This window comes from Polypterus senegalus, unplaced genomic scaffold (genome assembly GCF_016835505.1).
Source record: "Polypterus senegalus isolate Bchr_013 unplaced genomic scaffold, ASM1683550v1 scaffold_4956, whole genome shotgun sequence".
Classification (NCBI taxonomy): Eukaryota; Metazoa; Chordata; class Cladistia; order Polypteriformes; family Polypteridae; genus Polypterus; species Polypterus senegalus.
In genome coordinates this window covers 40,443-65,363 of record NW_024379473.1, presented here as the reverse complement: position 1 = coordinate 65,363, position 24,921 = coordinate 40,443, and the positions used below count along the sequence as shown (strand labels likewise).

General features: G+C 39.8%; 1 protein-coding gene across 3 annotated transcripts in view; it reads left to right on the top strand.

The window, feature by feature from the left end:
- The first annotated feature begins 391 nt into the window (after positions 1 to 391).
- The window catches only part of LOC120519912 (gastrula zinc finger protein XlCGF57.1-like), a 29,429-nt gene continuing 4,899 nt past the window's right edge, over positions 392 to 24,921 (top strand). The window contains exons 1-4 of one of the 3 annotated variants that reach the window (XM_039742663.1): positions 392 to 722; positions 3,851 to 4,177; positions 10,554 to 10,878; positions 20,421 to 20,747. In XM_039742663.1, the coding sequence (XP_039598597.1) occupies positions 10,629 to 10,878; positions 20,421 to 20,747 (577 nt within the window). In that variant the 5' untranslated portion in view covers positions 392 to 722; positions 3,851 to 4,177; positions 10,554 to 10,628. Of the gene's footprint in view, positions 723 to 3,850; positions 4,178 to 7,107; positions 7,431 to 10,553; positions 10,879 to 20,420; positions 20,748 to 24,921 lie in introns of those variants that run through there. The other 2 variants (XM_039742664.1, XM_039742665.1) reach the window with 2 other exon arrangements.

The window sequence follows — 24,921 nt, the reverse complement described above, 5'->3', positions numbered from 1 at the left end:
CATCGTGAGAGGAAACGACAGCGTCATGAAAACGAGACGGACTGTGAACGGACAGAAGCAGAAATGCTCCCACACCACCACATAATTGCGATTCGGACAGTGATTCCGAGTAGGCTGTTCCTATCGAATCAACATCCAAGAGTTTTCTTTTGTAATTTTGTTTCCCTTATAATAAATCATATTGCTGTGCGACGAAGGGCCCAGTTCATGACTGGCAGCCGCATTTAAACAGGGAGCCCTTCACAGACAACTTTAACACACGCAACATAGTGGGCGCACATGGCTAGTTATATATATCATTGCTGCACTGAAAACCAAAAAATGACACTAATAACTTTACTAAATTTTACAAGAACTACTTACAGGAATTCTTACTGTAATTAAAAAAAAAAAAAAAAACTCAGTTCATGATCACAAAAACAAACGGCTCAGTGGCAGCCCCAGACAAACGCAGCTTCTCCGATGACATTATTGGTTTAATAGGCTCCTATAAGGCAGCAGGACACTGAGCCACCCAGCCTCTCTCCAGCTACAGCGTATTCTTGCTCAACAGGCACGTGACCCGAAATCGGAGACAGGCTGACGTCATCCAATGCGATGGCTCCTGAAGCCACACAGCCACAGTCTCGCTTTGTGAAACACTACACGGACTCAAGGCTGTTGTTGATCGAGGCAGAAGTGTGATCGAGTTCAGAAAGAATCTCATCGGCCAGAGGCAGACAGTAAGTACTTTGGAGATGCGCTTTATGGACGTGTGAGTTTTCATTCGCTCCATTAGAATCACCGCGCGCGGCGATTTCGTGTTCGTTAGCCCTCCGCCGAACTTTGCTCGAGTGAATCCTCCTGTGGCCACCCGCGTGCCATTGCTGTTCATTCGTATCAGCGGTTCACTTCATGTGGCTGAGTCCCAAGTGTTAGTTCGTAGCTCCCAGTCACACCGCTGGCGCCTGTTCATTCCCCTCCGAGTGTTCTTTTGTCGTTTCCTTCGCGAATCGCCGGCATCGAGCAGACGGCCATTCCATACGTAAGACGCTTTGATTTCTGCCTTTGTTTCTCTTTTGTCACTCCGCGGCGCTCAGTTATGACAGTTGCGGGGTTGGTGACCGGCCGGCCAGCCAGCCACTGAAAGAGTGACGAGAAGTCTCTCGGGCAACTTTGTGTTACTGCCTTACAGTTCTGTCAAAATGAATTTGAATTTCAGCCTGTTTTTTAAGTCTCAATGCAGTTTCCATGTCTGCTTTTTTATTCTTATTTTCTCCACTTCTCTAAAGATGCTCAGGTTTAGTGGCCTGGCAAATCTAACTTGTCTTGGTGTGGTTGTGGACTTGAATGTGAGTGTACCCTATGATGGTCTATAGTTGGCTCCTGCTCTGTACAGGTACTCTGGTTTTTTTCCTATACCCCAATAACTTCTGTTTGTTTTTGTTTTGCACTGGACCACGGTGGTGAGGTGGGCTGTGTGGGTCACCTCTTTGTGCCACTCTTATGTGGACTGTCAGAACTGGCATCCATCTTCTGGCTAAGAGACACTTTCATTTAATTAGAATATTAATGAAGTTCAATAATGAGCCACTTTTACTCAGCTGTCCCCCTTTTAGGGTTACCGATAGCAAACTAGTCCATCAGAAGCAGAAATGGAGCGTTAAGAAAGACTGAGGCACACAAGGCCTCCACAATGCCAATCTCACAATACTGGGAGCTGCTGCTGTTTAATAGGAGTTTATTAATGTGTTAATTACAAAAATATTTGTGATGTGTGTAGAGTGTACTTAAACAAGATGAAGCTGATAAACTTGAAACTTGTTTCAAAGTTGTTGATAATGACAGTTGTTTTGAAGAATATTTTTGTCTTGGATCATGTCAGATTTGCTAAGCGCAGTCACTAATCTCATCACCTAACCATGTTAATTTAAATGACCATTCAGCAGAGTCGTGCTCAGCCCTGTTTCTAAAAGCCAACAGCAGGCTGCTAATGAAGCCCATGGTGTACAAAAATTAACAGCTGTAGCTCTTCAGCAGCAATCTTCACCCTTTATTTTATTTTTTCCCCTTTTGTTTTGCTATCTGAAACACGAAACAACAGAAAGAGGATCATCTCTTATTTTTGTTTGGTTCAAAACCTGCAGTTTCTTATTCCTCTTCACTTAACTCTTGCCTTCTACTTCAGGGAAACATTCACTGGTTGTCTGCTCTCCTGCACACACAGTCTGCCCCTAAGACTAAAAACAAAATCAAACCTGTTTAAATTTATCTTAGCGAGTCGCAGGCTAGTTGAAGTCAGACATTGGGTGTCTCACATTAGGCGGCCATCTTTACAGGGACACACCGCCAACTGCCTCCATCTCGCTAAGATTATGTAAATGAAGGCTTTGATTTAAATAATGGTTTGAGATTTTGTAAGGTTGGGGCAGTTTCACATTAGACAACTTGACCAGCGATTTTAAGTTCCTCCATCATATGCCCCTGTTTTTTAAAATAATACTGATGTCTAACTTGTATAAGCCTTCCTTAACATTAACAAAATTCTGGGACCCTAACAGTATTGAATGTTGAATCAAAGTAGTGAATACTGTTGACACACAACTGTTCAAGATGGCCTCCTCCTTCTTCTAACCAGATAAGAGCTGATGGTGTGGTGACTCCTCGGCTGGACGTTTCTTTCCATTGTATATCAAGAAGAGGAGATAGTTAGCAGCAGCACTCCCTCTCATCCTGGGGTGTATTTCTCATCTGAACAAATCTCTGCAGGTGATCCCTAGTAACCCATGTGTGACGAGGTCATTTTCTAATTCTGGATTTATACACAAGCACACACAATAAGAAGGTGTCATTACTTTTGTAAGAAACATCTAAAGCAGTTAAATAAATGCTGCTTAACAGGAGTTCTGAAATAAAGGATAAATGTTGAACTGACAAGTTTGATTTCACACTGGAAGCTTCAAAGCTGGTAAAAAGAAGGGGCAGATTTAGAAAATTAAAGCAAGACAAGCTTGTGACATTTGATTTTTTGATTTAATTTGACTATTCTGTTAAATCTTGCTCTTTAGCAATATTACTTACCAGCTAATGATGCAAATTTAAATCTTGTAATAGCAAGTATTGCAATTTATACAAAATAGGTCTGTGATTAACTTGAACTTTAAAACCATGTTGTTACAAAAACATCTTAGAGTTTTTATTTAAATGAATTTATCCTGAATAATCTTAGAATTCTTTAATTCATCAGTATAATAATGTTTTGAATTTTAATTTTCAGTATGGATTTTAAGCAGTGTTTTTCAACTACTGGCTGAGAATGATTAGAAATGTGCACATGCTAAGATAAATCAGACAGTTCATGATATATCATTCTTTATAAACTCTGTGCTGAAACTCCCACCAAGACTGTAAACCCTACCTTGTGCTGTTGCACTGGCGGATCTCCATCCCTGCCTCACATTACATTTCAAGGCATGCATTATATTTTGAGATTTATGAATACCAGTACTTATTTAATGGGGAGTGAATAGGATTTCTGTGTTTGCTGTGGTATCAAAGGGTATCCAGCATTGTAAAATTGTGTTGTATTAGTATGACATACAAAAGTTCTGATATCATAACATCCCTAATATGAACAGATGGTGCAGAGTCATAATGGTGTGTCATAAAGGCATGAAACACTCCCTGAGACTGTTTGTTTCATATCTGGTCACCTGGTATGAAGATTGATTACTTACTTCTGCCCATGTGGTCTCGGTGAATAACTTGACTTGGCTTCTTTCTTAACTGATGAGGACATTGAAAAATGGGACTTAAATGTGTTACATTTGTATTGCACTTCTGAATTAATTAAACCCTGTGTTCTGTACAGAGATAAAGAAGAAGATGCCAAAAATGTATCCAGCTGGCCAGAAGAGTTTACAGAAAGAATGTCAACGTGAAGAGGATGTCTCTGAAAAGAGGAACAGAAGAAAGGGTAGGACTAACATTCAGAGACCCCGCAAAATTATAAACCGTATCAAGGTGAAAGACTGTAATCCTCAATATATGGGCCCAGATGAAGACTTAAACAGATTGGGCTCCAGTTTGGGCAGACGCTGCTCCTTGAAGGACAGTAATGCCCACAAGCCGTCAGAATCCTCGAAGACTAACACAGTGAGGCCGAAGAAGAAATTGTGTCTAAATCAAACTGGAGAAGGTATGTGCTAAAAATAAAATAAGGCAGTTATGATTTACCAGAAGGGTGCTTTCTTGCATTTTCACTCTGCTTAGAAACAAAGGCTTTTTAAAAAAATATGAGTTTCATTTTTAAAGTATAAGGAACAGAAATAATTAATCCTTTTGATTGAAATGAGGAGGCATGGCTGAGTTGTTCTTGCAGTTTTTTCACCTAACACTATCAGTTCACAATTTCCTTGGTTTGGGTTGTATCTCTTTTTAATAATAATCACTAGGGTTTAATGTCTTTATTATGAAGAAAACCTTTTCATAGATTTTAGACAAATTAAAGAGAAGTCAAAGAAAAGTCAAATCTGTTTGTTTTTAGAGTGTTTAAAATAATGAAGAGTGGAGTGTGTGATATCATATCTGAGCTGATGTGACGCACTGCACATGTGCTTAATGAAGAAAATAAAATAAACTTCACTTTACGACATGGGCCAATCTGAACTGAGCGTACCGATCCACCGCTGACAGGGCTGTATTGTCAGTTCAGTTCCACATTAGTTGACCATATTGAGAATATTATGGAAATACTTTGTTGTTCTGCTAAGATTCATCATAGGCTGTGTCTTCAGGGCTTTATTAAGCATCCATTCATCCATCCTCTTCCGCTTATCCGAGATCGGGTTGCCGGGGCAGCAGCTTGAGCAGAGATGCCCATACTTCCCTCTCCCTGGCCACTTCTTACAGCTCTTCTGGGAGAATCCCAAGGTGTTCCCAGGCCAGCTGAGAGACATATTATTAAGCAGGTTACTTTTTATTTTTTTTATTACAGAACAAAGCAAATTTACACATAAGAAAGGATTAAAAAATAATACTGGGATATTGCTGGATTCAAGAACTTCAACGATTTTGGTGGCCCCATAAATATCAAATTCAAAATATAAACAATAATAAACTGTAAAATAAAACGTTATTTTTCAGAATGAAAGAAAATTTAAAGGAAGATGGAAATTAATGTTTTTTGTATGCTTATACACTTTATTCACAATATATTTGAAAAGTGTTTTCTTACTTTTTTCTGATTACAAAGTCTTTGATCAGATCCTCACTTTAAGACAGTGATCATAGAGCTGGGGGTGGTGAACCATAACAAAGGCTGATGAACGGGCAAGAAGGATGAGGCCAGAGGAGGGAGAAGCAGCTCGAGCAGAACTAAGAGCATTTGTGGTGGAAAGCAGTGGAGTCTCCATAGCGGGACCCTTGGAGAAGCAACACTGAAGCAGATTTAGTTGACTATAGTCAGAGAGAAATGAAGAGAGGTGTTTATGAACTATGAGTTCTAGGTTTATGGACAAAAATGGCAGAATGGTCACAGGATGGCAATTCTCAAGGGAAGATGGGAAGAGAGAGGGTTTTTGAGTATAAGGATTCAACAAGACATCCTGAAATTAGTAGAGAAGATACTCAGGGTCAGTGAGGCATTGAAAAGAGAAGAGATATAGGGGATCAAGAAAGGAGAGATGGACTGCAGAAAGGAGTTAAGCAATGGGGTCCCGAGCACATGTTTCTAAAATGTCAGAGTCATTTACAGTAGAGAAGAATGAAAGAGAAGAATGACACAGTGGAAAATCAGAAGATGTATTTGGGGTCTTTTGGTGATTTTGAAAGAGAAGCAAAATCATCAAGAGAATGACACAGGTCTTGGAGCAGAATGAGGACTTAAGAGAGACTTAAAGGTAGAGAAAAGCTTGTGGACATTTCTTTCAGAGTATGCAATTAATAAGAATGTCTTTGCATAGATACAGAGAAGAAAGAGAGGAGGGACCTACACTTATCCCTGATGGAATGCAAGTTTCTTATTATTCTCTCTCTCATATATATATATATATATATGTTTCATCTCTATATATAATCTTCATTTGGATCTTGATCTTTGTCTGCGAATGAATTAGAAAAAGCACTAGATGGCAGTAGAGAGACAGCTAAAACGGGCATTGCATTAAGAATCTCCTCAAGGCTTATACTACTGAAGACTGTAGTACACCAGTCACACCTCAAAACACAGACATTCAAACTAAACAAATTGTTGTGCTTTAAATTAACTAATCTTTATATATAATCTTCATTTAGATCTTGATCTTTGTTTGTCTGCGAATTCCACGCATGCGTAGACCACCTTCCAGTTTAATACGTTGTTGTTACTCACGGATGTCAACAATGTGCCGGAATAACGAATGGAGTGGTGGACAGTGTTACGCTGATTAGCTCCTGAGGCCTGGTTAGAGAATGAGATTGCCTAAGATAAAAGGTACGTGCCTACGTAACATATGGATGAAAGAAAGACAGTGGGTAAAATGAATGACAACGTAACAGTACGTTACGGAAATTATTATTGTTACGTTGTAGCCGGCGCGTCTCACATGTCAGTGAAGTGATCCCTATTTATGCTTTAAAGAGCCTGGATACCTACTGTATGTGTCCCCCTTTTATAACCATTGCTCCGTGTATATTGCCTTAGTCTTTGGATTGCCACAAAGCAACCTGCGAGATTGGAGAAAGGTTGAGAAGACATCGTGAGAGGAAACAATAACGTCGTGAAAACGAGACGGACTGTGAACGGACAGAAGCAGAAATGCTCCCACACCACCACATAATTGCGATTCGGACAGTGATTCCGAGTAGGCCGTTCCTATCGAATCAACATCCAAGAGTTTTCTTTTGTAATTTTGTTTCCCTTATAATAAATCATATTGCTGTGCGACGAAGGGCCCAGTTCATGACTGGCAGCCGCATTTAAACAGGGAGCCCTTCACAGACAACTTTAACACACGCAACATAGTGGGCGCACATGGCTAGTTATATATATCATTGCTGCACTGAAAACCAAAAAATGACACTAATAACTTTACTAAATTTTACAAGAACTACTTACAGGAATTCTTACTGTAATTAAAAAAAAAAAAACTCAGTTCATGATCACAAAAACAAACGGCTCAGTGGCAGCCCCAGACAAACGCAGCTTCTCCGATGACATTATTGGTTTAATAGGCTCCTATAAGGCAGCAGGACACTGAGCCACCCAGCCTCTCTCCAGCTACAGCGTATTCTTGCTCAACAGGCACGTGACCCGAAATCGGAGACAGGCAGACGTCATCCAATGCGATGGCTCCTGAAGCCACACTGCCACCGTCTCGCTTTGTGAAACACTACACCGACGCAAGGCTGTTGTTGTTCGAGGCAGAAGTGTGATCGAGTTCAGAAAGAATCTCATCGGCCAGAGGCAGACAGTAAGTACTTTGGAGATGCGCTTTATGAACGTGTGAGTGTTCATTCGCTCCATTAGAATCACCGCGCGCGGCGAGTTCGTGTTCGTTAGCCCCCCGCCGAACTTTGCTCGAGTGAATCCTCCTGTGGCCACCCGCGTGCCATTGCTGTTCATTCGTATCAGCGGTTCACTTCATGTGGCTGAGTCCCAAGTGTTAGTTCGTAGCTCCCAGTAACACCGCTGGCGCCTGTTCATTCCCCTCCGAGTGTTCTTTTGTCGTTTCCTTCGCGAATCGCCGGCATCGAGCAGACGGCCATTCCATACGTAAGACGCTTTGATTTCTGCCTTTGTTTCTCTTTTGTCACTCCGCGGCGCTCAGTTATGACAGTTGCGGGGTTGGTGACCGGCCGGCCAGCCACTGAAAGAGTGATGAGAAGTCTCTCGTGCAACTTTGTGTTACTGCCTTACAGTTCTGTCAAAATGAATTTGAATTTCAGCCTGTTTTTTAAGTCTCAATGCAGTTTCCATGTCTGCTCTTTTATTCTGATTTTCTCCATTTCTCTAAAGATGCTCAGGTTTAGTGGCCTGGCAAATCTAACTTGTCTTGGTGTGATTGTGGACTTGAATGTGAGTGTACCCTATGATGGTCTATAGTTGGCTCCTGCTCTGTACAGGTACTCTGGTTTTTTTTCCTATACCCCAATAACTTCTGTTTGTTTTTGTTTTGCACTGGACCACGGTGGTGAGGTGGGCTGTGTGGGTCACCTCTTTGTGCCACTCTTATGTGGACTGTCAGGACTGGCATCCGTCTTCTGGCTAAGACACACTTTTATTTAATTAGAATATTCATGAAGTTCAATAATGAGCCACTTTTACTCAGCTGCCCCCCTTTTAGGGTTACCGATAGCAAACTGGTCCATCAGAAGCAGAAATGGAGCGTTAAGAAAGACTGAGGCACACAAGGCCTCCACAATGCCAATCTCACAATACTGGGAGCTGCTGCTGTTTAATAGGAGTTTATTAATGTGTTACTTACAAAAATATTTGTGATGTGTGTAGTGTGTACTTAAACAAGATGAAGCTGATAAACTTGAAATTTGTTTCAAAGTTGTTGATAATGACAGTTGTTTTGAAGAATATTTTTGTCTTGGATCATGTCGGATTTGCTAAGCGCAGTCACTAATCTCATCACCTAACCATGTTAATTTAAACGACCATTGAGCATTGTTGTGCTCAGCCCTGTTTCTAAAAGCCAACAGCAGGCTGCTAATGAAGCCCATGGTGTACAAAAATTAACAGCTGTAGCTCTTCAGCAGCAATCTTCACCCTTTATTTTATTTTTTCCCCTTTTGTTTTGCTATCTGAAACACGAAACAACAGAAAGAGGATCATCTCTTATTTTTGTTTGGTTCAAAACCTGCAGTTTCTTATTCCTCTTCACTTAACTCTTGCCTTCTACTTCAGGGAAACATTCACTGGTTGTCTGCTCTCCTGCACACACAGTCTGCCCCTAAGACTAAAAACAAAATCAAACCTGTTTAAATTTATCTTAGCGAGTCTCAGGCTAGTTGAAGTCAGACATTGGTGTCTCACATTAGGCGGCCATCTTTACAGGGACACACCGCCAACTGCCTCCATCTCGCTAAGATTATGTAAATGTAGGCTTTGATTTAAATAATGGTTTGAGATTTTGTAAGGTTGGGGAAGTTTCACATTAGACAACTTGACCAGCGATTTTAAGTTCCTCCATCATATGCCCCTGTTTTTTAAAATAATACTGATGTCTAACTTGTATAAGCCTTCCTTAACATTAACAAAATTCTGGGACCCTAACAGTATTGAATGTTGAATCAAAGTAGTGAATACTGTTGACACACAACTGTTCAAGATGGCCTCCTCCTTCTTCTAACCAGATAAGAGCTGATGGTGTGGTGACTCCTCGGCTGGGCGTTTCTTTCCATTGTATATCAAGAAGAGGAGATAGTTAGCAGCAGCACTCCCTCTCATCCTGGGGTGTATTTCTCATCTGAACAAATCTCTGCAGGTGATCCCTAGTAACCCATGTGTGACGACAGGTCATTTTCTAATTCTGGATTTATACACAAGCACACACAATAAGAAGGTGTCATTACTTTTGTAAGAAACATCTAAAGCAGTTAAATAAATGCTGCTTAACAGGAGTTCTGAAATAAAGGATAAATGTTGAACTGACAAGTTTGATTTCACACTGGAAGCTTCAAAGCTGGTAAAAAGAAGGGCAGATTTAGAAAATTAAAGCAAGACAAGCTTGTGACATTTGATTTTTTGATTTAATTTGACTATTCTGTTAAATCTTGCTCTTTAGCAATATTACTTACCAGCTAATGATGCAAATTTAAATCTTGTAATAGCAAGTATTGCAATTTATACAAAATAGGTCTGTGATTAATTGAACTTTAAAACCATGTTGTTACAAAAACATCTTAGAGTTTTTATTTAAATGAATTTATCCTGAATAATCTTAGAATTCTTTAATTCATCAGTATAATAATGTTTTGAATTTTAATTTTCAGTATGGATTTTAAGCAGTGTTTTCAACTACTGGCTGAGAATGATTAGAAATGTGCACATGCTAAGATAAATCAGACAGTTCATGATATATCATTCTTTATAAACTCTGTGCTGAAACTCCCACCAAGACTGTAAACCCTACCTTGTGCTGTTGCACTGGCGGATCTCCATCCCTGCCTCACATTACATTTCAAGGCATGCATTATATTTTGAGATTTATGAATACCAGTACTTATTTAATGGGGAGTGAATAGGATTTCTGTGTTTGCTGTGGTATCAAAGGGTATCCAGCATTGTAAAATTGTGTTGTATTAGTATGACATACAAAAGTTCTGATATCATAACATCCCTAATATGAACAGATGGTGCAGAGTCATAATGGTGTGTCATAAAGGCATGAAACACTCCCTGAGACTGTTTGTTTCATATCTGGTCACCTGGTATGAAGATTGATTACTTACTTCTGCCCATGTGGTCTCAGTGAATAACTTGACTTGGCTTCTTTCTTAACTGACGAGGACATTGAAAAATGGGACTTAAATGTGTTACATTTGTATTGCACTTCTGAATTAATTAAACCCTGTGTTCTGTACAGAGATAAAGAAGAAGATGCCAAAAATGTATCCAACTGGCCAGAAGAGTTTACAGAAAGAATGTCAACGTGAAGAGGATGTCTCTGAAAAGAGGAACAGAAGAAAGGGTAGGACTAACATTCAGAGACCCCAAAATTATAAACCGTATCAAGGTGAAAGACTGTAATCCTCAATATATGGGCCCAGATGAAGACTTAAACAGATTGGGCTCCAGTTTGGGCAGACGCTGCTCCTTGAAGGACAGTAATGCCCACAAGCCGTCAGAATCCTCGAAGACTAACACAGTGAGGCCGAATAAGAAATTGTGTCCAAATCAAACTGGAGAAGGTATGTGCTAAAAAAAAATAAGGCAGTTATGATTTACCTGAAGGGTGCTTTCTTGCATTTTCACTCTGCTTAGAAACAAAGGCTTTTTAAAAAAAATATGAGTTTCATTTTTAAAGTATAAGGAACAGAAATAATTAATCCTTTGGATTGAAATAAGGAGGCATGGCTGAGTTGTTCTTGCAGTTTTTTCACCTAACACTATCAGTTCACAATTTCCTTGGTTTGGGTTGTATCTCTTTTTAATAATAATCACTAGGGTTTAATGTCTTTATTATGAAGAAAATCTTTTAATAGATTTTAGACAAATTAAAGAGAAGTCAAAGAAAAGTCAAATCTGTTTGTTTTTAGAGTGTTTAAAATAATGAAGAGTGGAGTGTGTGATATCATATCTGAGCTGATGTGACGCACTGCACATGTGCTTAATGAAGAAAATAAAATAAACTCCACTTTACGACATGGGCCAATCTGAACTGAGCGTACCGATCCACCGCTGACAGGGCTGTATTGTCAGTTCAGTTCCACATTAGTTGACCATATTGAGAATATTATGGAAATACTTTGTTGTTCTGCTAAGATTCCTCATAGGCTGTGTCTTCAGGGCTTTATTAAGCATCCATTCATCCATCCTCTTCCGCTTATCCGAGATCGGGTTGCCGGGGCAGCAGCTTGAGCAGAGATGCCCATACTTCCCTCTCCCTGGCCACTTCTTACAGCTCTTCTGGGAGAATCCCAAGGTGTTCCCAGGCCAGCCGAGGGACATATTATTAAGCAGGTTACTTTTTAATTTTTTTATTACAGAACAAAGCAAATTTACACATAAGAAAGGATTAAAAAATAATACTGGGATATTGCTGGATTCAAGAACTTCAACGATTTTGGTGGCCCCATAAATATCAAATTCAAAATATAAACAATAATAAACTGTAAAATAAAACGTTATTTTTCAGAATGAAAGAAAATTTAAAGGAAGATGGAAATTAATGTTTTTTGTATGCTTATACACTTTATTCACAATATATTTGAAAAGTGTTTTCTTACTTTTTTCTGATTACAAAGTCTTTGATCAGATCCTCACTTTAAGACTGTGATCATAGAGCTGGGGGTGGTGAACCATAACAAAGGCTGATGAACGGGCAAGAAGGATGAGGCCAGAGGAGGGAGAAGCAGCTCGAGCAGAACTAAGAGCATTTGTGGTGGAAAGCAGTGGAGTCTCCATAGCGGGACCCTTGGAGAAGCAACACTGAAGCAGATTTAGTTGACTATAGTCAGAGAGAAATGAAGAGAGGTGTTTATGAACTATGAGTTCTAGGTTTATGGACAAAAATGGCAGAATGGTCACAGGATGGTAATTCTCAAGGGAAGATGGGAAGAGAGAGGGTTTTTGAGTATAAGGATTCAACAAGACATCCTGAAATTAGTAGAGAAGATACTCGGGGTCAGTGAGGCATTGAAAAGAGAAGAGATATAGGGGATCAAGGAAGGAGAGATGGACTGCAGAAAGGAGTTAAGCAATGGGGTCCCGAGTACATGTTTCTAAAATGTCAGAGTCATTTACAGTAGAGAAGAATGAAAGAGAAGAATGACACAGTGGAAAATCAGAAGATGTATTTGGGGTCTTTTGGTGATTTTGAAAGAGAAGCAAAATCATCAAGAGAATGACACAGGTCTTGGAGCAGAATGAGGACTTAAGAGAGACTTAAAGGTAGAGAAAAGCTTGTGGACATTTCTTTCAGAGTATGCAATTAATAAGAATGTCTTTGCATAGATACAGAGAAGAAAGAGAGGAGGGACCTACACTTATCCCTGATGGGATGCAAGTTTCTTATTATTCTCGCTCTCTCTCTCTCATATATATATGTTTCATCTCTATATATAATCTTCATTTGGATCTTGATCTTTGTCTGCGAATGAATTAGAAGAAGCACTAGATGGCAGTAGAGAGACAGCTAAAACGGGCATTGCATTAACACTAGAATTACCAGAGCCTACTGAAAAACTCGTAATTCCGTCCCACCTTAAACTGCTTCTTAAATCCCTTCACACCTCTCCGCCAGCGCCCTTTGTCTTCTAAATGTGCTGATAAAGAGAAGCTTGGAGCAGCCGGCTATTCCATCCCCCCACCAATTTAGAACGTACACGAACTTCTCTCAGCTCATGCCTTGATTGAGTATCTAGGAGTGAAGTGGAGTTTTAGAGTGGAAATAATAGATCGTTATTTGGAACACACGCATTTCATGTCTGTTCAGTTTCTACAGTAATCTGTGTCAACACATTGTTAAAACAGAAACGTTTTTTTTATATTCTAGTAGTAGATGACAAAATGTAGGCATAAACTATATAGTGTATGAAGCCTGAAGTCCAAATAGCAAAGAAATATTTTAACAAGAATAACACAATTGCGCTTTTATTTAAAATATAACTGCAGAAACTAAAAGCCGCCTTAACATGCGACATTGACACCAGTTTACTGTAATTGCCTCCGTGGATCAATAGACTTAGCCCACGCTGGGGAATCAAGGGGTCACGAGTTCGATCCTCGCCCTCCGTTTTGAGAAGTAAACTGCTCTTATTCTTACTGTTTTAGAATAAAAGCATACATTTGATTTCAGTCTGTAACAGCCGGTGCAATTTATGATCCTTGTAAAGGTTAGCTTTTTTTTATTCACTTTTCATTCTCTCAGTCGCGTTCAGAATCAATCCATACAACCCCATCTGACACGGCTGTTTTCACTAAAGACGCGCTATAGCTCTGCAGTGTACCACGATGCATACTAACGCCAAACACGCCAACCCCAGGGGCTCTGACACACAAACGCTGGCGAAGCTGCCTTCTTCGTATCTCACCGTCACTTGCTTTTCTTTTTATTCAGTTTTATTGAGTGTTCCTGCCAGTCCCCGCATGTTGCTGTATGCTTTTCTTTTGTACTCCAGGACATGCAGAGGAAAGAATGGTAAAGACCAGTAACTTCGGCGCTATATGCAATCATCAGACACTCCCCATCTGCCCGTGTCGCTCAAACACAGGAACATATATTGGTGTAAAAGTATAACAAAAGTGCACTTTTATTCAAGTGCACTTTTTCCATCGCCTTTTCCTGTAAGAAGCAATGTACACACTTCTCTCTATGCTGTGGTTTCTATTACACACCTGAAAGAAAGAGACAATACATGTGAACATATCCAGCATACAGCAACATGCGCGGACTGTCAGGAACACTCAATAAAACTGAATAAAAAGAAAATCAAGTGACGGTGAGATACGAAGGCAGCTTCGCCAGCGCCTGTGTGTCAGAACCGGTGGGGGCGTTAGTATGCATCGTGGTACAACGCAGAGCTATAGCGCCTGTATTCTGTTTCTTTTGTACTCCAGGGCACGCAGAGGAGAGAATAGTAAAGAGCAGTAAGTTCGGCGCTATATGCAATCATCAGACACTCCCCATCTGCCCGTTGTTTTGTTATACTTTTCAATACTTTTATACTGCTCAAACGGGCATGCTCAAAAATTCACGTGTAATGCCACGAAAAGTGCACGCAGACACTTCATTTCGCAAACAAAACAAGTGTACTTTTATTCAAAACTACCTGTATAACCAAGAAAAAGAAAGCAAGTTACAGTAGGCGATTGATACGACAGCTTGCATGGTGCAATGCTAAGAAGTGCTGATTTTCATTCCGTGCTATATAAAATCATCACATTCAAATATTAACAGTTCCCACACACCCAAGGACCGTCCTTCCTACATTTACGACACGTGTACTTGTTGCCGTGTACACACCTCTCTGTGCTATGGTTTCTATTACACTGAATGAGCACCTGACACTGTACTTTCTTCCCTGGGGGAAGGTCCCGCATCAGAGAATTTCCAGTTCCTGCATAAATTCACACCCGATCTGACGCTGTTCGCTTTCAAATAATATTGCATTAGTGCGATTATATTTTCACATATATTGTCTCTTTCTTTCAGGTGTGTAATAGAAACCACAGCATAGAGAGAAGTGTGTACATTGCTTCTTACAGGAAAAGGCGATGGAAAAAGTGCACTTGAATAAAAGTGCACTTTTGTTATACTTTTACACCAATATATGTTCCTGTGTTTGAACGACACGGGCAGATGGGGAGTGTCTGATGATTGCATATAGCGCCGGTTACTGGTCTTTACCATTCTTTCCTCTGCATGTCCTGGAGTACAAAAGAAAAGCATACAGCAACATGCGGGACTGGCAGGAACACTCAATAAAACTGAATAAAAAGAAAAGCAAGTGACGGTGAGATACGAAGAAGGCAGCTTCGCCAGCGTTTGTGTGTCAGAACCGGGGTTTACGTTAGTATGCATCGTGGTACACTGCAGAGCTATAGCGTCTTTAGTGAAAACAGCCGTGTCAGATGGGGTTGTATGGATTGATTCTGAACGCCTGAGAGAATGAAAAGTGAATAAAAAAAGCTAACCTTTACAAGGATCATAAATTGCACCGGCTGTTACAGACTGAAATCAAATGTATGCTTTTATTCTAAAACAGTAAGACTAAGAGCAGTTTACTTCTCAAAACGGAGGGGCAGGATCGAACTCGTGACCCCTTGATTCCCAAGCAGGGGCTAAGTCTATTGATCCACGGAGGCAATTACAGTAAACTGGTGTCAATGTCGCATGTTAAGGCGGCTTTTGTTTCTGCAGTTATATTTTTGAATAAAAGCGCAATTGTGTTATTCTTGTGAAAATGTTTCTTTGCTATTTGACTTCAGGCTTCATACATTATATAGTTTATGCCTACATTTTGTCATCTACTACTAGAATATAAAAAACGTTTCTGTTTTAACAATGTGTTGACACAGATTACTGTAGAAACGGAACAGACATGAAATGCGTGTGTTCCAAACAACGATTTATTATTTCCACTCTAAAAGTCCACTTCACTCCCAGATACTCAATCAAGGCCTGAGCTGAGAGAAGTTCGTGCACGCTCTAAATTGGTGGGGGATGGAATAGCCGGCTGCTCCTAGCTTCTCTTTATCAGCACATTTAGAAGACAAAGGCAGGCGGAGAGGTGTGAAGGGATTTAAGAAGCAGTTTAAGGTGGGACGGAATTAGGAGTTTTTCAGAGGCTCTGGTAATTCTAGTGTTAAGAATCTCCTCAAGGCTTATACTACTGAAGACTGTAGTACGCCAGTCACACCTCAAAACACAGACATTCAAACTAAACAAATTGTTGTGCTTTAAATTAACTAATCTTTATATATAATCTTCATTTAGATCTTGATCTTTGTTTGTCCGCGAATTCCACGCATGCGTAGACCACCTTCCAGTTTAATACGTTGTTGTTACTCATGGATGTCAACAATGTGCCGGAATAACGAATGGGGTTGTGGAGAGTGTTACTCTGGTTAGCTCCTGAGGCCTGGTTAGAGAATGAGATTGCCAAAGATAAAAGGTAATGCGCCTACGTAACATATGGATGAAAGAAAGACAGTGGGTAAAATGAATGACAACGTAACAGTGCTGTTCGGAAATTATTATTGTTACGTTGTAGCCGGCGCGTCTCACAGTTGTACCGTGGCTTGCTCACATGTCAGTGAAGTGATCATTATTTATGCTTTAAAGAGCCTGGATACCTACTGTATGTGTCCCCCTTTTATAACCATTGCTCCGTGTATATTGCCTTAGTCTTTGGATTGCCACAAAGCAACCTGCGAGATTGGAGAAAGGTTGAGAAGACATCGTGAGAGGAAACGATAAGCGTAGTCAAAATGACATGGACTGTGAACGGACAGAAGCAGAAATGCTCCCACACCACCACATAATTGCGATTCGGACAATGATTCCGAGTAGGCCGTTCCTATCGAATCAACATCCAAGACTTTTCTTTTGTAATTTTGTTTCCCTTATAATAAATCATATTGCTGTGCGACGAAGGGCCCAGTTCATGACTGGCAGCCGCATTTAAACAGGGAGCCCTTCACAGACAACTTTAAAACATGCAACATAGTGGCTGCCCATGGCTAGTTATATATATCATTGCTGCACTGAAAACCAAAAAATGACACTAATAACTTTACTAAATTTTACAAGAACTACTTACAGGAATTCTTACTGTAATTTAAAAAAACTCAGTTCATGATCACAAAAACAAACGGATCAGTGGCAGCCCCAGACAAACGCAGCTTCTCCGATGACATTATTGGTTTAATAGGCTCCTATAAGGCAGCAGAACACTGAGCCACCCTGCCTCTCTCCAGCTACAGCGTATTCCCGCTCAACTGGCACGTGACCCGAAATCGGAGACAGGCTGACGTCATCCAATGCGACGGCTCCTGAAGCCACACTGCCACAGTCTCGCTTTGTGAAACACGACACCGACACAAGGCTGTTGTTGATTGAGGCAGAAGTGTGATCGAGTTCACAAAGAATCTCATCGGCCAGAGACAGACAGTAAGTACTTTGGAGATGCGCTTTATGAACGTGTGAGTTTTCATTCGCTCCATTAGAATCACCGCGCGCGGCGAGTTCGTATTCGTTAGCCCTCCGCCGAACTTTGCTCGAGTGAATCCTCCTGTGGCCACCCGCGTGCCATTGCTGTTCATTCGTATCAGCGGTTCACTTCACGTGGCTGAGTCCCAAATTTTAGTTCTTAGCACCCTGTCTCACCGCTGGCGCCTGTTCATTCCCCTCCCAAGTGTTCTTTTGTTGTTTCCTTCGCGAATCGCCAGCATCGGCAGATAGCCATTCCACACGTAAGACGCTTTGATTTCTGCCTTTGTTTCTCTTTTGTCACTCCGCGGCGCTCAGTTATGACAGTTGCGGGGTTGGTGACCGGCCGGACAGCCACTGAAAGAGCGATGAGAAGTTCCTCGGGCAACTTTGTGTTACTGCCTTACAGTTCTGTCAGAATGAATTTGAATCTCAGCCTGTTTTTTAAGTCTCTATTCAGTTTCCATGTCTGCTCTTTTATTCTGATTTTCTCCATTTCTCTAAAGATTCTCAGGTTTAGTGGCCTGGCATATATAACTTGTCTTGGTGTGGTTGTGGACTTGAATGTGAGTGTACCCTATGATGGTCTATAGTTGGCTCCTGCTCTGTACAGGTACTCTGGTTTTTTTCCTATACCCCAATAACTTCTGTTTGTTTTTGTTTTGCACTGGACCACGGTGGTGAGGTGGGCTGTGTGGGTCACCTCTTTGTGCCACTCTTATGTGGACTGTCAGGACTGGCATCCGTCTTCTGGCTAAGACACGCTTTTATTTAATTAGAATATTCATGAAGTTCAATAATTAGCCACTTTTACTCAGCTGCCCCCCTTTTAGGGTTACCCATAGCAAACTGGTCCATCAGAAGCAGAAATGGAGCATTAAGAAAGACTGAGGCACACAAGGCCTCCACAATGCCAATCTCACATTACTGGGAGCTGCTGCTGTTTAATAGGAGTTTATTAATGTGTTACTTACAAAAATATTTGTGATGTGTGTAGAGTGTACTTAAACAAGATGAAGCTGATAAACTTGTTTCAAAGTTGTTGATAATGATTGTTTTGAAGAATATTTTTGTCTTGGAGCATGTCAGATTTGCTAAGCACAGTCACTAATCTCGTCACCTAACCATGTTAATTTAAATGACCATTCAGCAGAGTCGTGCTCAGCCCTGTTTCTAACAGCCAACAGCAGGCTGCTGATGAAGCCCATGGTGTACAAAAATTAACAGCTGTAGCTCTTCAGCAGCAATCTTGACCCTTTATTTTATTTTTTCCCCTTTTGTTTTGCTATCTGAAACACGAAACAACAGAAAGAGGATCATCTCTTATTTTTGTTTGGTTCAAAACCTGCAGTTTCTTATTCCTCTTCACTTAACTCTTGCCTTCTACTTCAGGGAAACATTCACTGGTTGTCTGCTCTCCTGCACACACAGTCTGCCCCTAAGACTAAAAACAAAATCAAACCTGTTTAAATTTATCTTAGCGAGTCGCAGGCTAGTTGAAGTCAGACATTGGGTGTCTCACATTAGGCGGCCATCTTTACAGGGACACACCGCCAACTGCCTCCATCTCGCTAAGATTATGTAAATGAAGGCTGTGATTTAAATAATGGTTTGAGATTTTGTAAGGTTGGGGCAGTTTCACATTAGACAAGCTGACCAGCAATTTTAAGTTCCTCCATCATATGCCCCTGTTTTTTAAAATAATCCTGACGCCTAACTTGTATAAACCTTCCTTAACATTAACAAAATTCTGGGACCCTAACAGTATTGAATGTTGAATCAAAGTAGTGAATACTGTTGACACACAACTGTGCAAGATGGCCTCCTCCTTCTTCTTCTAACCAGATAAGAGCTGAGGGTGTGGTGACTCCTCGGCTGGGTGTTTCTTTCCATTGTATATCAAGAAGAGGAGATAGTTAGCAGCAGCACTCCCTCTCATCCTGGGGTGTATTTCTCACCTGAACAAATCTCTGCAGGTGATCCCTAGTCACTCGTGTGACGACAGGTCATTTTCTAATTCTAGATTTATACACAAGCACACACAATAACAAGGTGTCATTATTTTTGTAAGAAACATCTAAAGCAGTTAAATAAATGCTGCTTAACAGGAGCTCTGAAATAAAGGATAAATGTTGAACTGACAAGTTTGATTTCACACTGGAAGCTTCAATGCTGGTAAAAAGAATGGGCAGATTTAGAAAATTAAAGCAAGACAAGCTTGTGACATTTGATTGTTTGATTTAATTTGACTATTCTGTTAAATCTTGCTCTTTAGTAATATTTCTTACCAGCTAATGATGCAAATTTAAATCTTGTAATAGCAAGTGTTGCAATTCATACAGAATAGGTCTGTGATTAACTAGACTTTAAAACCATGTTGTTACAAAAACATCTTAAAGAGTTTTTATTTAAATGAAAGTATCCTGAATAATCTTAGAATTCAGTAATTCAACAGTATAATAATGTTTTGAATTTTAATTTTCAGTATGGATTTTAAGCAGTGTTTTTCAACTACTGGCTGAGAATATTAAGAAATGTGCACATGCTAAGATAAATCAGACAGTTCATGATATATCATTCTTTATAAACTCTGTCCTGAATCTCCTACCAAGACTGTAAACCCTACCTTGTGCTGTTGCACTGGCGGATCTCCATCCCTGCCTCACATTACATTTCAAGGCTTGCATTTTATTTTGAGATTTATGAATACCAGTACTTATTTAATGGGGAGTGAATTGGATTTCTGTGTTTGCTGTGGTATCACAGGGTATCCAGCATTGTAAAATTGTGTTGTATTAGTATGACATACAAAAGTTCTAATATCATAACACCCCTAATATCAACAGATGGTGCAGAGTCATAATGGTGTGTCGTAAAGGCGTGAAACACTCCCTGAGACTGTTTGTTTCATATCTGGTCACCTGGTATGAAGATTGATTACTTACTCTGCCCATGTGGTCTCGGTGAATAACTTGACTTGGCTTCTTTCTTAACTGACGAGGACATTGAAAAATGGGACTTAAATGTGTTACATTTGTATTGCACTTCTGAATTAGTTAAACCCTGTGTTCTGTACAGAGATAAAGAAGAAGATGCCAAAAATGTATCCAGCTGGCCAGAAGAGTTTAAAGAAAGAATGTCAACGTGGAGAGGATGTCTCTGAAAAGAGGAACAAAAGAAAGGGTAGGACTAACATTCAGAGACCCCGCAAAATTATAAACCGTATCAAGGTGAAAGACTGTAATCCTCAATATATGGGCCCAGATGAAGACTTAAACAGATTGGGCTCCAGTTTGGGCAGACGCTGCTCCTTGAAGGACAGTAATGCCCACAAGCCGTCAGAATCCTCGAAGACTAACACAGTGAGGCCCAAGAAGAAATTGTGTCCAAATCAAACTGGAGAAGGTATGTGCTAAAAATAAAATAAGGCAGTTATGATTTACCAGAAGGGTGCTTTCTTGCATTTTCACTCTGCTTAGAAACAAAGGCTTTTTAAAAAAATACGAGTTTCATTTTTAAAGTATAAGTAACAGAAATAATTAATCCTTTGGATTGAAATGAGGAGGCATGGCTGAGTTGTTCTTGCAGTTTTTTCACCTAACACTATCGGTTCACAATTTCCTTGGTTTGGGTTGTATCTCTTTTTAATAATAATCACTAGGGTTTAATGTCTTTATTATGAAGAAAATCTTTTAATAGATTTTAGACAAATTAAAGAGAAGTCAAAGAAAAGTCAAATCTGTTTGTTTTTAGCTTTCTTTGAAGAAACCCATTCAAACAATAATGTATTGCCTTTTTACTTTCTCCATATGTAGTATTGTGGAGTAGACATGTCACCCATTTGACTGTTCAATAAATTTGCACAATTTAGACCCCTCTGAATGAAAGTGTTTCACGTCTGCCTGTGTGCAAGAATCTGTGTGCATCAGTGGAGTGCAAAACCTGTGAATGGATGAACCAGTCCTGTTCACATGTATCATTATATATTCTGAATTGCAAAGACTTTGTGAATGTGAAGAAAATCGGCTCACTGAACTTTACTGAGTTAAACAAACAAAATTGTTAGTTAAAGCAGGATTTCATCTGAAACGTGTGAAACATTCTATGAAATTAGTTTGAAAGGATTTTGATGCTTTTAGCCATTTCCTGTTTGCTGTCAATTCAGTTGTACCGTATGAAAAGGGGCTGATCTTTGTGATGTGGTGGCTTTCTTATTTTTTAAGTTTTTGAAAATACAAGTTGGTACAGTACTTGAAATCTTTTTGAAATTCTCATCCATTTTAGAGCATTAGAAAAAAATGATTCAGTTCACGTAATTGTATTTTGTAGCACTGTTCACTGAGTGGTGGCTCTAATAAATTCACAGGTATGATCTAATGAAATATTTTACAAATGATTAATCACATAATGAGTTAAAACAAACAGGAAAACAAAGCCATTTTAAAATGATTAACATAAATGGAACAGAACAGTATCTGTCAATGAAAATCAATTATGAAGAACACGGCCAATTATGACAAAGCTAGACGAGTGAAGATACCATGTCACCATCTTAAATAAGGAGGCAATATGACATCATGTGATGGAGCTAAGCCACGTCAGCAGCCACAAAATGTCCACAAATTATGTGATTAACGGAAGAGTAAAACGACTTATCAAAATAGCAAAAATACAGTTAGGGTATGGGTATATTATAGTACAAAACATGCCCTAAACTCGGAATATGGTGTAGGTGATATCAGACAAATAATGCAAAAACAAACTTTAACTATAGGAAGACAGTTCAGTTAGTACAGCCTACATGACTGTATGCCACCCAGTAAAGGTGTTTAGTGTTAGGTATTAAAAAAAAAAAGTAATATTTCCTAAGGCAAACTACGAAGATTCAAAACAATTAATTTAAATAAACAGTCCATCCACCAAAAAACATGGATGAGTTCATCAAAAAACTACACGGAGTGAAGGAAAACGTCAGAATTAAAAGCATGATCTTCTTAAAATAAATACTACTCTGGTGCTGTATCAGTTTAAAAAGGGTCGCTATGTAGACTGATGTCTTGGGTCTCTAGCTGTACCTTTTGCTCAACTTTAACGACAGGAGTAGCCTTAAATTTGCAATCAGGAAATCAATTGACCAAGAGCTTTTCAAAATGTTTTTGAGACAAATTCAACTTTTCACAAAACTGTTAAATATGTAATTCTTTAAAAATAGTTGGGAAAAGTGGAGAGGAAGGTGACTCAAAGAATCTAGAATGACAACCATACAGGCACTCAAATGGTGACATTTTAGGAGCAGAGTGAACTGGTACATTCCTAGCAGAGTCAGCAATGGGTAGAAAATCAACCGAGTCATCTTGATTAGGACCAATCAAACAGCACAAGTGTTTCTGCAGGCCTCTGTTAATTCTTTACATTTGCCCATTAGCTTCTGGCAGATAAGCAGACATTTTGTTTTATAGAACAACCAAATCTCTGACAGAATAGTTTCTAGAAGCGAGAAATAAATGGAAGACCATGGTTTGATACATCTTGATACAGAAAACCATAGATAGATACTATCGGTGATTTCTAGAAAGACATCTGCCAGGTGTTTAGTAGAAGGGAATAAAATGCACACATGTCAGAACTCAATCTACCTTCACAAAAATTGTATTAAAACCCTTGGAGGAAGGCATATCAGTAATAAAGTCCATGGTTTACTGCTGCCATGAACGTAATGGTAAAAGAGAAGTCCAACATGTAGCTTGTATAATTCCAAACATTTTCATGCATACTTTTCCACCGTAAATTTGGCTGAAGTATCTTTAAACTCTGTGGTCAGATGACCCAGTTCCAATATTTGCTTTTAAATGCTAGGAGGAACACACACACACACAGCCAGCCTGAAAGAAGGTATTTTGGGCAGACTCAGCCTCTGTCATTATATTATCAATTGGTAAGAATATACAGGTAAAATTCCGTTCCGTTGTGACCTAAAACATATTTTGTTGTAACAAAAATTTTGTTATAATGAGATTCTGTATTTGTTACTATAGTGCTTTCTTTAACTTGCCTCCAGGCATTTGCAATCATTTCCATAGCTGCTTTTGCATTAAATTTAATCAAATCCTGCCTACAAGTTATGCTGACTATAATTTTACTCAGCATTTCCTTGCAATAAAATACTTTCAGGGTGCAAATGATGCCCAAACCCAATGGCTGAAGCACTGCTGTGTAGTTGGGTGGGAGGAATTCAATGAGAACATTATCTAAATTTGGAAGCATGTTGTGAGCAACACAGTTATCAATTAGGAGCCGAATCATCCTTTTCTTCATATTGTGAGATTTCTGAACTATTGAGACCCTCCCAACCCACCGCCAACGACACGCTGAGGTGCTTCCTGAAGCGTGATTGCAGCATCTGTGGAAGATTGTTTGTCCGTTGCCGGGGCAGGGCAAAACAGGCTCATATCGCTGCAGTGAAGCGATATAGAAGCAAATCCTAAAAGATCAGGGTCGCACTATAAGTCCCTGTCTTGCACCCCAAAACACGAGGCTGAGTCTCAGTACTTTAGCAAAACCAGCTTTATTCAGCTTGAAACAGGAACGGCACACTTATTTATTGTAGCGTGATCTGCCACTCTGCTATACTCAGACACAGCAGTCAAGAATGGTCGTGGCCAAATCAGTGATCAAGTAATCATGTTGCCTGCATTTACAATGTTCCTCGCATATCACCCATCGCTATCTTTTCTGTTTGCTTTGGCGGAGACACGCAGTACAACTTTGAGCCGGCTGTTGCCCCGGCAACAGATAAAAAGACTTCCATAAACACGGAGTTTGGAGTTCAGGACGCTCTTCGGCATGCTGTCTAGTTTGGGGAGGGCCCAAGAGAGTTTACAAACCTCACATTTTCTTGAATGATTGCCGCATTAATGGGAATGTTTCTTGAACGAGCATCACTGAACCACATAAAAACGGCTTTTTCGACGTCTTCAAATGCAGCAGTTCACATACTTTGGCAACCCGTGATTTTTCTTTTTTTGCTCCGTCTTTCAAGAAAGTTAACAGTGTTGATTGCGAAATTCCAAATTCAGTGGTAATGTAGTTCACTGGCCTAATCTGCAAAAACCAATAATGAAGTTAGCTAATGTTGATATGCTGGGAAAACAGAGATACAGTGAAATATCCTTCTTCACAGTGTAAAACTGCACCCAGTTGGGGGTGCCTTGTTCTGAAGGCCTCCAACCTTTCTTGAGCCCATAAAATTGCACTGTATATGCCTGCCTCCAATCAGCAATCAGTACAAATGAGTCATTAAATGTGAGAGGTCTTCCAGTATCGTAATGCATAAGAAAATATTCTGAATGGTTCTTCAAATGTTTCTTTTTTGCTGAACATCAAAGAGACAACCCTACCTCATTTTTGTTATAGGAAAGGGGCAAGTATATAGCGTTTTAAACAAATAAACATACCCCACTTCAAACTCTGTTCTATTGATAACCTGCAGCAAAATGGCCTTTTTGTGTTTAGCAAGAGGTAATACCCAATTTATGACAAAGGACTGTGTTAAGATAGCAGAAATGTGATTTTAAAAAAA